The 12,432-nt window shown below is 38.7% G+C and overlaps 1 protein-coding gene across 5 annotated transcripts in view; it reads left to right on the forward strand.

Annotated features, from left to right (window-relative positions):
• LOC126162780 (serine/arginine repetitive matrix protein 1-like) overlaps positions 1-12,432 on the forward strand; it is a 161,444-nt gene that overhangs the window by 109,673 nt on the left and 39,339 nt on the right. For all 5 annotated transcript variants that reach the window (XM_049919492.1, XM_049919493.1, XM_049919491.1 and 2 more), the window contains exon 6: positions 7,000-7,131. In XM_049919492.1, the coding sequence (XP_049775449.1) occupies positions 7,000-7,131 (132 nt within the window). The remainder of the gene's footprint in view (positions 1-6,999; positions 7,132-12,432) is intronic.

Raw genomic sequence — 12,432 nt, forward strand, 5'->3', positions numbered from 1 at the left:
TAATAGGCATTTGATATTGGTACTTTGTGAATTATATTCTGTTGTCTTATAAAAATTACTATTCGTACCAAAACAGTCTTGTTTGTTTGTGTATGTTACAATTGCTGCAGTATTAAAAAGGTCTATTTTGTTTTATCTAGAAGATAGTGACAAAATAGACGTAATCATATAGAGAAACCACACCAGTCTTGGGTCCTATTTGTATTAACAGCTTTTTCAGTATTAGCCAACGACATTTCGATTTTTCATGTAGCAAAATTTTTGAAGAACTTTGATGAGGTAATAGTTTCTTTCTCAGAAAGGAAAGTCCGCCATGTAAACCTGAAGCAAGATTAGAGAGAAAAGAAATGTGTACTGTCTTGCTTGTCTTTTGTCTTTGCTGGTTTTATGTATCCTGTATTTAATTTTATGTCACAGAAAGCAGCAAGTTGTTAGCTAATAGGGAGTAAAGAGTGCAAATTTTCTGAAGAGTTCTTGTTTACAAATAATCCCATCCAGTATTAACTGCGAGTGTTTTTTTCCTTCCACCCCCCCTCCCCCGCCCACCCCAGAGAGCGAAATACAATGACGTGCGATAGAAGAATGCTGTGTGAAGAGGCGTGGCACTCCACTTTGGCACACTTAACACCAAATAACATGTCTTATATTTCCTCGAACACACATGTTTCATGCATCAGATTATTCAGAAAGATGTGCGCTACAAAATGAACATATTTTTGAAAGTTTGATTTTTTAAAAAAAATTAACTTCCTATCTCAAACGCTTGTGGGATGGGCGGGGGTGCTACTATCTAGTGTTGCTCCGGTTCGGAAATATCGTAGATCCGAGGCTGATGCGCAGAGCAGTCTGAGATATAGTGGGGAAGTAGGTAGTCTCCACGTGACCCGTGTTTACATTTAGTGATTTTGTTGTTTCCTCTTCGTTTACTGCTCTCACGTCAAATGAAAACAAAACAGATCTCTGTGGCCGAGAGCTATCAAGTGAATTAAAATACATTCACATAATTATGGAAGGCAAAAATATGTTATTAGTTTCAGATTTTATTTTATTTCCACCTTTCTGACGGTCAATCATTAATCACCTTGTAGAACAATGAAGTTATTTTTGTTGGTTTGCTAAAGAAATTTCCTTTTATTAATCTTTTTCGCTGAGGCAGTCAATATATTTGAAATGAAGTATTTAATTCCACACTATTGGCTAGTTTCAACTGTTCGCTGCATTTCAAGTATACGTTTTCATCTTCTAGCACTTATCGCATAATGCCATAATAAAGAACCAAACATGAGATAACACAGTACTGGTACTCCAAGAAAATTTACATCCCGAAAACCACATTGAAAAGCTTCATATCAAGTCGAGGCCTACTTCATTAGGAATTTGGACATGCGAATGTGGACTTTAAATGTGTACATTTTAGTATGGTTCACGAAATTCCGATGCTCTTGGAGTATCCTCTGATGTCTTGTTTCTCTTATGATGTAATGTAAGCTCTTTTAATGTTTTACGTGTATGTATATACAGGCTTGCTACATCACCGTAGCTACGCATGCGTGGTGGCGCCTGTCATCTGGCGCTCTCTGGCAACTGCTGAAACTAACCTATCTCTAAGAGGTCACGGGAAAATATTGAGAATGGTGGTTTGAAAAGCGTTACTTTCAAAGTAAATTTCCTTTTACGCAAGTTGAACAATGTGCGAGAATGTACTGTGAATTTCTTAAATCACAGAGCATTTGACTCTGATTTAAAAATCAACTGAGGACAAGCCATCTACAAGAATTTCGAGCCCAGAAGATCAGACATTTATGTCGTTATTAAAACTTTTACCTCCTCATTTGTGTGATACATCTTAGTGTAATATGCTCATAAAAGACCAACATTATATGTGTAAGCCTAGCTTCTCTTGCAGCATATTAACCTTAGACACAAGTATTATATGTGAAAGCTTTGCTTTTCTTGTAGCAACACTATGTATATTAATTTAAACCGTTAACCGTTAGTGTTTGCGAGTTCGTGCTACTTAACAGTGATGTGGACATTGGCTCACCACATCACGTGTCCTAAGCTCTGAATGTCCGTTGTCATTGGCTGGCGAGATTGAGACATGACCTATGACTGGCTTAAAAAAGTGCATTGCAATCTTGATTTCAATGCTTCTGAAAGTAACATGTGGTGTTTGGTGGAATTCAAATTTATACTTTTGTAATACGAAAATATGCAGTGTACGTGTTGCTGCACATCAAAGATCTTTCAAAACGCGTTTTCTTCCCTGAGTTTCGTTTTATAAAGCGCCGGGAAATTTTACGCCCCTGTATAAAACCATAACCATTCAAAGGATTGGTAAGTTATACAGTTATACCGTCAGTTAACGGGGAGAAAGTGCGTTTTCATCTGGGATAAAGTGTATTTTTAACCGGGAAATGCAGGAGAAATTGGGGAATGGGAATTTTTTTTCCTTGTCCGCGTATACACCCTGCTTAAGTTACCTCACTTTTCTTGCTATTCTGGATTGCAGCTGGATCAACCAATCAGTTTGCCTACTTAGGTTTCATCTTCATTAACACATTTGTTATTTGTACCATACTGCTTCGTATAGTGGGCTTTTCATAGGTGTAGATGGAGGAGGTGGTAAAAAACAAGCTAAATCTATACTCTGCAAATTAATAAAGTGTGGTTGGCAGAGGGATATTTCCCATTGGGGGGAGGAGGAGTGGAGTTATCAATTTGAAGTGTGCCACTAGCCCTGGACTTAAGTGGTGATATACCATTTTCCTCCTCTGGCCATTGAACAGACTTACCCAGCCAGTTATATGGAGACGTATTTTGAACCATAGTGCAATTTGTATTTTTCACATTAACAAACCCTGCCAGTAGGGAAAGAAGTGACAGATAAAAACGAGTGGGAAGATGCCTGCTAAAATTAGTTCAGTCATGTCTTCGGAGTCCCTAAGGGAGTGATATGTAGCAAGTTTTAACGTATTTCTAGAGTCCTCAAATAATACTGTTTCCTGGAAATTTGTGAGAATGTTTTCACAAGATAATTGGTGTCTGCCATCATGTGCCTTATAGAGTTTTCAGCATCTCAGTGATGCTCTTCTGTTAGTAAGACAAATATGTGACCATTTGTACTGTCTTTTGTTATATATGTTCAATATCCTGCACTTAACCAATATTTTGGGATAGGTCATAGACGCTTTGTGAGCAATGCCTGTTGTAGGCATTTCCATTTTTACAGTATACTATCAATGGACTGAAGTCCTCCACCTGCTGTGCCCTAATTTAGCCTTTTCGTACAATTTTGTATTCCCACAAATTTTAACACCCTAGTATTTATACAAGTTGGCTGAACCCTGTTGGTGACTCTTTCATGTTATAGTCATATTTTTTTTGTGCGTGTGTGTTTTTTTTTTTAAAGTGCAGTATATACTTTTTTAATGTTCGAAACAGTTCAAAGTCAATCTTTGCCCCACTTTTTCATCTAACTTTTTCTCTCATAGTCTCCATTGATCTGATTGGTCCATTTTAAGACTCAGTAGTATTTTCAAGTTGTGTTTAGACAAAAAAAGTGTGATGTGAGTCGCTCCTTATTGTCTATTCAACATTAATTTATGGAATTTCACTTTGTGAGCTGGCTTTATAATTACTAGAGTATTTACTGTTATTTAGTTCTCAGCAGCTCTTTACAGATATTTTGATTCAGTTGGATGATTTTGGATTGCGGCAGATGGTTGAGAGTGAGATCTATTTCATTCGGAATAACATTGACATATAAGAGAATCAGGAGACATTATTTAAAAACCACTGGTTGGACTTTGTCATGTGGCCTAATGTGGAAGATCCGTATCTACCTTTTATATTCTATCGTTAAATATACAAATTAAAAACCCCTTACCATAGATCTGGCTGTTTGGGGTAATTTCAGGAACCTGCTGGATGGATTTTGATATGATTTTCACTAATAGACCGATTTATGAGGAAGGTTTATATATATATATATATATATATATATATATATATATATATATATATATATATATATATATATATAAACACCATAGTAGTATATAAACCATTAGTATATATAAACCATTAGTACGAAGCAAACTTTGCCATGCAACATTGGTACAGCATGCTGAATGAGCTACTGCAATTCCAAAGTGTTCTGCCATTCACCACTAGATGACAATGGCATTATTTTCACAGTGACGAGGGAATTGAATTCACAATAGTTCACCCAATTTGCACTCTTATAAACTCTAGAATTGCTGTTGTTTTCAAGATGAGTTTCTACAATATGTGTGTCCTGGATATACATTTAAATTCTTTCAGTGAGGAAATATGCAGGACTCTGCTCTTTGTCGTCTTCTAGATATGTGCGGTTTTTAGAGCACAGTTTGATAAAAGGTAAAACTTTCACACTTCATTCGGAAAAAAAAGTCAGCACAGTGTTGTGAGGAAAACAATCTTCGGTGTTTAAGAAACACATTAATCATGATTAACAGTGTATTAAAATCATCAGGATGAAATCACAGTGTAATGTTGCATTGTGATAAGTTTACATTCTGTTCACTGTTTTTTTTAGCTCTTCATCTATTTTCAGATATTACGGTACTCATATTTTGTGTATGAAGAGAAATTTGGAGATTTGCTGCTTTATGCATTTGTTTGCAGTTTGGCCAGAGATTGGCATCTAGGGGTCAAAACATTCAGAAGTTCCTTATCATTCTTCATGAAATGATGAGGTTGGGATGGGGATGTTCTTAAGCTCTATAATCCACATGCTATTTGTGGAAAACCAAACACTTTCGATCTCGTGTTGTCTATGCGTGCATGCACGCAAGTGAGAGCAACGTTATTAATAGGTATAGAGATAACACAACCTCTTGGTGCTTCCATTTCCGTATAGAGACATTTTGCTTCCAGTATCAAGCTAACAATTTGCAGCATTCTGTCCTGACAATTTATTGCGACATTTGACCAATGAACAGTAAAATTTTATAACTGTTCAGTTGTAGTGGGCATAGGCTTTTGTGGCTGGAATTGGATTCTGAAACAACATTTAAATGTGTAACCATTCATTGATGATGTGTACTAAAAACTGACTGATGTTTCAGTTGTTGATAGCAGGCTGCAGGTCACCGCACTGAAAGTTTCCTGTAACAATGGTCAAAATGTCAGTTATTTTTAAATGGCAAAATCATACGCCTCAAATAATGTTGTTGTTGTTGCTGAGCTTTCCCCCTATTGCTTTAATAACCTATTCTTAACCTTTTCTCGTGTGTGGGTGTGACCTTATACAAATTCTGCATTTATGAATTCTTTGTTGTTGTAAGGACCTACTGTGGATATGAAATATAACAACTCCCTGTTTGTGTGTGTGCGCGCGTGTTCTCATAGTATTTCTGTCTAAAGTTCTGAGGTTGAAAGTGATTCACATAACCACTATCATTGAATTATGTATAAGTCCCAAGTGTTAACATTTATTTGATGATTATGCAACACAGGACAATCTGGTGCCAGTTTATATGTAAGTTTTTTCCCAAGTAGGGTAAAAATAAAACAGAAAAATGTGGTAGTGACATTGCTTTTGACACCTTGCTTGGTTATTGGTCCTTCTATTGGTATTATCTGCCATTATTTTCTTGCAGTGATTGTTAAGTACCAAGAACATTGATCGCTACTATTAAAAGCTCAAATTTGGTTAATGTGAAATTAATATTTAAAGCAGTTCAGTATTACAGATGCTTGATTAAAACTTCTTCAGCACAGCTGTACACACTATTTTGACCAGCTTGGTTATGATGCATGTCATTGACCACTAAATTTCAGCTGCTTTTGTGGTTTTTGTGATTCATATGAATTGTTGTCATTGGAGAGCATGATGCATGGTAGAGCATGAGACAAGCGCACTGTCTTTGCTTTTGCACTGGAATGTGGTGCTAGTGCACCTCAGGGTATTTGCAGGAGTCCCTTGTGGAACTTACTCTCAATTGATTTTGAACTTCAAGCAACTCTTTGCACTACATAGTGTATGAGGTTAGATGCAGGATCATCTTGCTGCATTTACACTTGTATTGGAAGTGCTTTATGGTTTTACTGAGCTGAATGTAACACATTTGTGTCTGGTAAGTTACTTGGATTTTTTAACACTAAATAGAGGAAGTATTGCATTGTTTGCTTATAAGTGTGTGTGTGTGTGTGTGTGTGTGTGTGTGTGTTAGGGATGAGAGAGAGAGAGAGAGAGAGAGAGAGAGAGAGAGAGAGAGGTGGATGAACTGTTGGCATTTGGCATGTTGATTAGCAGTCTTTGATTTAGAAATGCTTATTTGATTGCATACTGAACAAGTCAAAAATTTCTCTCGACTTCCAAGGAAGTATTACCATGAAGTATTGCTGTCTTATCTGCTTGTAAGCAGCTATCTTGTGTTCTCTTTATCTCCTTTTTTTCCACTTGCTTTTTCTTTTGTATCATTGCTTGTAAACACACTTCATTTCAGCTTTGTTTATGGGAGCTGCTTCTTACTTACCTGTGCAATGTCGTAAAAATACTTTGTGCTCACTTGCTGCACACTGCTGTCACATTTATTATGCTTTGGATAATTTCTCTCCTTGTCCTATTGAAACACTCAGTTTATAGATTCTTACTTTCACTGTACATGCTACACTTGGTATCTGCTTTGTTGTTTAGTATTACATACCTTAACATTCACTGCTTCTATTTGCTTCCAAATTTCAAATAAAACTTTATTTGGTATGCAAAAAACATTACCACATTTTTTTAAAATATTGAGTATCCTGAATCTTGGCCACTTCTAGCTTCATGGACTCAATTTTTCATTTTTGAATGTACTGTACATAACTTCAGTTTCTGTCCATAAGTTTATCAGATTATGCCTTTGATGTGGCCTATTTAACAGTCACAAAGTTCAGTATGGGGGGATAGTTATAAGTCTTTGCAGCATTATCCAACTTTATTTGAAATGATAATATTTGTGGTGCTAGGTGAGGGTTCTCGCCCAATTTTTGCACGCGAGGAAATTATGCAGGCGAGCACAGAACGTGCCATCATTCCACCAGTCGATGATCACCGTCGAATTGTGGCAATTCGTGATGTGGATCCACCTCGTATGTCAGGTAGGTTTATAAATATGATTGTGTAGCTACTTAATTCGCAAGATGTGTTTTAGTTAGGAGTTAAACTGTTTTTAATGGACAGTTAATAAAATATCAGTAAGATTCCATTATTGCATGGCAAAATTACAAAAATAGTAAATATAGATTGTGTAAAATAAGTCGCATTACCTAGATTAATTATCTTATAGCATTACTTTTATGCATGTGGGCTGCATACAAAGAAATGGAGTTAATTGATTATACAATGACAAACTGTTATCATAATTTTAGATAACATTGTTGGGATTTAACAGTTATCTCTCAGTTAAATAAACTTGCAAAAAAAAAAAAAACATTTTTGATTGCCAGTCATTTATTAAAAATATGACTGGTTTCTGCCTTTCGTAGTCGGCCATCTTCAGATACTGCACCACTCGGCTGATGATGCCAAAGCTTGGAACAGCTGTGCTGACTCCAGTCGCAGAACTGCTCATCGTTTTGTTACTGGGGTCAGCACAGTTGTTTGATGTGTCGTTGCCATCATCTGGATGGTGCATTATCTGAAGATGGCCTACTACTAGAAACCAAAACTGGTCACGTTCTTAATAAATGACTGTGTGATACAGACTGCATTCTTTTTATTTATTCTTTATACCAAGTTTAGAAACTGTTGTGCAGTGAACAGATGGTTAAAGAAGTAGTGATTATGGTTGCTCACTTTGTTTTCAGTCCCATCTTTTAAGCGCGCGCGCACACACACACACACACACACACACACACACACACACACACACACACAACTGCCATTGTCCTTTGAATCCTGCCAGATGTGAGCCAGGTTTCATCAAGGTAAATAATAGGGCAGTGATTACTTTCTTTCCTGATGTTAAGCATTTTTCTCAGAAAAGTTGCCCTAGCCGCTACAATATTCATCAGAAATGTGCCTTCATCATTTCATATTCTGTACCTGAACCGCAAAGATTTTCAGAATTCTTGCACTAGAATGATGGCCACTTGTGAAAGCAGTCTTGTCATGTGAAACATCTGCGCCTTCTCCCTTGTAGGATGCTAACCACAATTGTAAAACTGCAATACAGTATGGTAGAGAGGGTCTTTCTGGAAATCACCAAAATCGCTGACAGTTCTTCCTCCACTACTATCTTTCCTCACAGATTTATGCTTCATTTCTTGACCAGAAGTTTCAATTGCTCGTGTTTGTGCAGATATTGTGTGTACAGTTCATAGTGAAACACCCTGACTGTGCTGTTGTAGTACGTAGCGTCATCAAGATTTTCTCTATTCTTACATTGCCTTCAATGTCACAAAGAAATTTGTTTGGTTCATGTATGACTGCCTGTCTGTCTTTGGCTCTGTATATCTTTTAAACTCAGTCATCATAACTCCCTAACAAAATTAATACAGGGTGTTTCACAAAGAGTAACCTGATTTCAAAACTTCTTATTTATTGATAAAAACATATTACAGATATGAAATTCATTGTAAAATACTTACAAATCCTTTGTTGTAGCTATGCTATTACAAATGCTTTGTGTATCCACCAAGAGCAACACGAACGCAGTAGCTAAATTCGTCATAAACTGTACACACTGTATCTGCGTTTACAGAAGCTGTGGCGACTGTTGTTCTGTTCTTCACTTCTTCCGTGTTCCAAAGTAAAAAGAGATGAACACAATTTTCTTCACATATCCAGCATTGAGGCATAGTGCAATTGAGAAACTGATATGTGGTGTGGTGCCAATGGGGTGGGGCTTCACCCTGTTGGAAAATGAAGTCATTGTCTTGAAGTTGTGGAAAAAGACAATTCTGCAGCATTTGAAGATAGCTCAGTGCTGGATAAGGCTCACAGGATCCTGAGCAACTGCCCTGCATTCTTTGCCTCCAAGATCCTTGGGCATGATCCCATGTGATTCTTCTTCTTCTTCTTCTTCTTCAGGGGATATGTGAAGGAAAGTGTGTTCATATAAGAAGTGAAGAACAGAATAACAGCCGCCATAACTTCCTGTGAAAGCGGAAACATTGTGTAAAGTTTATGATAAATTGAGCTACCGTCAAGTGTTGGCTATGCTGCTGCTGGTGAACGCACGGAGCATTTGTAATTGCATAGCTAAAACATTTTGGGAGTATCTTGTAATTCATCTCATGTTTGTGGCAAGTTTTTTTGCAATGTGCTTTAAAATCATATCATTCTTTTTGAGACACACTGTACTACGCTATGAAAATCAAGACTCTGTTTGCAAATGTAAAACTCTTTCACACAGCGATCACATGAGCGAATGCTGGGTAGCAGCAAAACATGAATGAACTGCAGAGATGTCACATAAATGCTGTTAAGTATAAGTGTGTGTTTGGTAGTTATTACTTCATAAGATGCCGTCTGGAAGTCATCTGTTGCAGAAACAGTATGTACTGTCATCGACCAAGCTGGATTCCGTACAAGGCTTCTCATTGGCACTTAGAAACCGAGAGAAGATACGGGTCGCGGCAGAACTGATGTACCCGTCCAAGCTGCCAGTTTTGCTGCTCGCTAGTGTAGCACACAATTTTTTATTGCTATCTTTCTTTATTGTTTTTCCATAACTCAGCACTACTGATATGTGACTTGCTGCAGTCATAAGAGATTTTGCAGAATAACTTTGGTTGTATAAATTGTGAGTTTTTATTGCAGGTACTTAACGTATTATGAATTTCGTTCTTTTTCTGGGGCAACAGGAGTGAAAAAATTTGACATAATGTACACATGCCTCCATGTGCATTGTGAAAGGGGAAACGTGTATATATATTTTTAAGTGCCACGCACTTTTTCGTCTCACATTTGAAATAGAGACCCAAAACTTCCAAAAAATACTACACACTAAACACATTTATACACTACTGGCCATTAAAATTGCTATACCACGAAGATGATGTGCTACAGCCGTCAGGGTACTGAAGAAATGACTTCAGCATGTTTGTAGCTGCAAATGCAATTGAATTTCTCCTTCTCCATGACAACGCAAGGCATGACACAAGTATGTGCACGCCAGAGGAGCTCATGAAACTTCAATTGACAATTCTTCCTCATCCAACCTACAGCACGGATCTCGCACCTTCTGATTGCCATCTGTCTGGCCCAGTGAAATGTGCACTCCACGGGAAGCAGTACGTACATCATGGGGAAATTATTGATGCAGCAAGACTTTGGCTCCGAAGTCTACCACTACAGTGGTGCCATGCGAGCATACAGGTCCTCAGGTCCTCCTAATAAGGTGGCGTAAGTTGTCACACTGAGTGGCGATTCTATTGAAAAATAGAGATCTGCAGCCAAAAGAATGGGGAATAATGTGCTGTACTGGAATCCTGAATACCAAACTGCTTTCAAAAACAAAACAAAAAATGTGTTGCATTACTTACTGAACATCCCTCCTAGATCAGTGACAGGGAGAGCCATCATTTATTTGTGTGATCGTTATCTCTAGTAGGCCTATACGCCCTCTGTGGGATTCCTCTAGGTGTGAATGTGAGTATATACACTACTGGCCATTAAAATTGCTACACCACGAAGATGACGTGCTACAGACGCAAAATTTAACCGACAGGAAGAAGATGCTGTGATATGCAAAAGATTAGCTTTTCAGAGCATTCACATAAGGTTGGCACCGGTGGCACAGTTCGGAATGTAGCCTATCACGATTGCAGTTTATCGTATCGCGACATTGCTGCTCGCGTTGGTCGAGATCCAATGACTGTTAGCAGAATATGGAATTGGTGGGTTCAGGAGGGTAATACGGAACGCCGTGCTGGATCCCAACGGCCTCGTATCACTAGCAGTCAAGATGTCAGGCATATTATCCACATGGCTGTAACAGATCATGCAGCCACGTCTCGATCCCTGAATCTACAGATGGGGACGTCTGCATGACAACCAGCATCCGCACGAACAGTTAGACGACATTTGCAGCAGCATGGACTATCAGCTTGGAGACCATGGCTGCGGTTACCCTTGACGCTGCATCACAGACAGCAGCACCTGCGATGGTGTACCCAATGACGAACCTGGGTGTACGAATGATGGTCGCATCTGTGTTTGGCGACATCGCGGGGAACGCACATGGCAGCGTGTATTCGTCATCACCATACTGACGTATCACCCGGCGTGATTGTATGGGGTGCCATTGGTTACATGTCTCGGTCACGTCTCGTTCGCATTGATGGCACTTTGAACAGTGGACGTTACATTTCAGATGTGTTACGACCCATGGCTCTACCCTTAATTTGATCCCTGCGAAACCCTACATTTCAGCGGGATAATTCACGACCACATGTTGCAGGTCCTGTACAGGCCTTTCTGGATACAGAAAATGTTTGACTGCTGCCCTGGCCAGCACATTCTCCAGATCTCTCACAAATTCAAAACGACTGGTCAATGGTGGCCGAGCAAATGGCTCGTCACAATACACCAGTCACTACTCTTGATGAACTGTGGTATCGTGTTGAAGCTGCATGGGCAGCTGTACCTGTACACACCGTCCAAGCTCTGTTTGACTTAATGCCCAGGTGTATCAAGGCCGTTATTACGGCCAGAGGTGGTTGTTCTGGGTACTGATTTCTCAGAATGTATGCACCCAAATTGGTGAAAATGTAATAACATGTCAGTTGTAGCATAATATATTTGTCCAATGAATACCTGTTTACCATCTGCAATTGTTCTTGGTTTAGCAATTTTAAAGGCCAGTAGTGTACTTAATATTTCGTTAAATAAGTTTCTAAACAACAGCTAATGCAAATCCTATTTCCGGCTTCAGACAGCATTACGACGAAAAGAATATGTGATGGGATGCCTTTATGGTGATAGCTAGTGAATTACGATGGAGCTCCACAGTTGTTGATACATCCAGGCAACATGGGGTGATTCTCCTAGGAAGATCATACTTCCATAGCCCCCCCCCTCCCTTCCATCCCCCCTCTCCTGCCCCCCCCCCCTCGAGTTTGTGTGTGTGTGTGTGTGTGTGTGTGTGTGTGTGTGTGTGTGTGTGTGTGTGAGAGAGAGAGAGAGAGAGAGAGAGAGAGAGAATTGATGTAATAGAGTAGATTGTATTCCATTGGATTGCAGGTGGGGAAAGATTTTGAAAATCTGTCATCAAAATTTCCCTTCAGGACAGGCCATGTATAAAATTTGGACAGTGCATTTGTTCACTATTATCAAATATTTCCGTTGTGTACCAAGAACTTTTTGAAACTTTCAATGAACGGTCCTCAGCAGTGGGATAGAAATTTTGAAACCGTCTATATGCTAGTATAGGTTAAGTTCCCAGATACCAAAAG

This window comes from Schistocerca cancellata, chromosome 2, assembly GCF_023864275.1.
Source record: "Schistocerca cancellata isolate TAMUIC-IGC-003103 chromosome 2, iqSchCanc2.1, whole genome shotgun sequence".
In the NCBI taxonomy this organism is placed as follows: domain Eukaryota; kingdom Metazoa; phylum Arthropoda; class Insecta; order Orthoptera; family Acrididae; genus Schistocerca; species Schistocerca cancellata.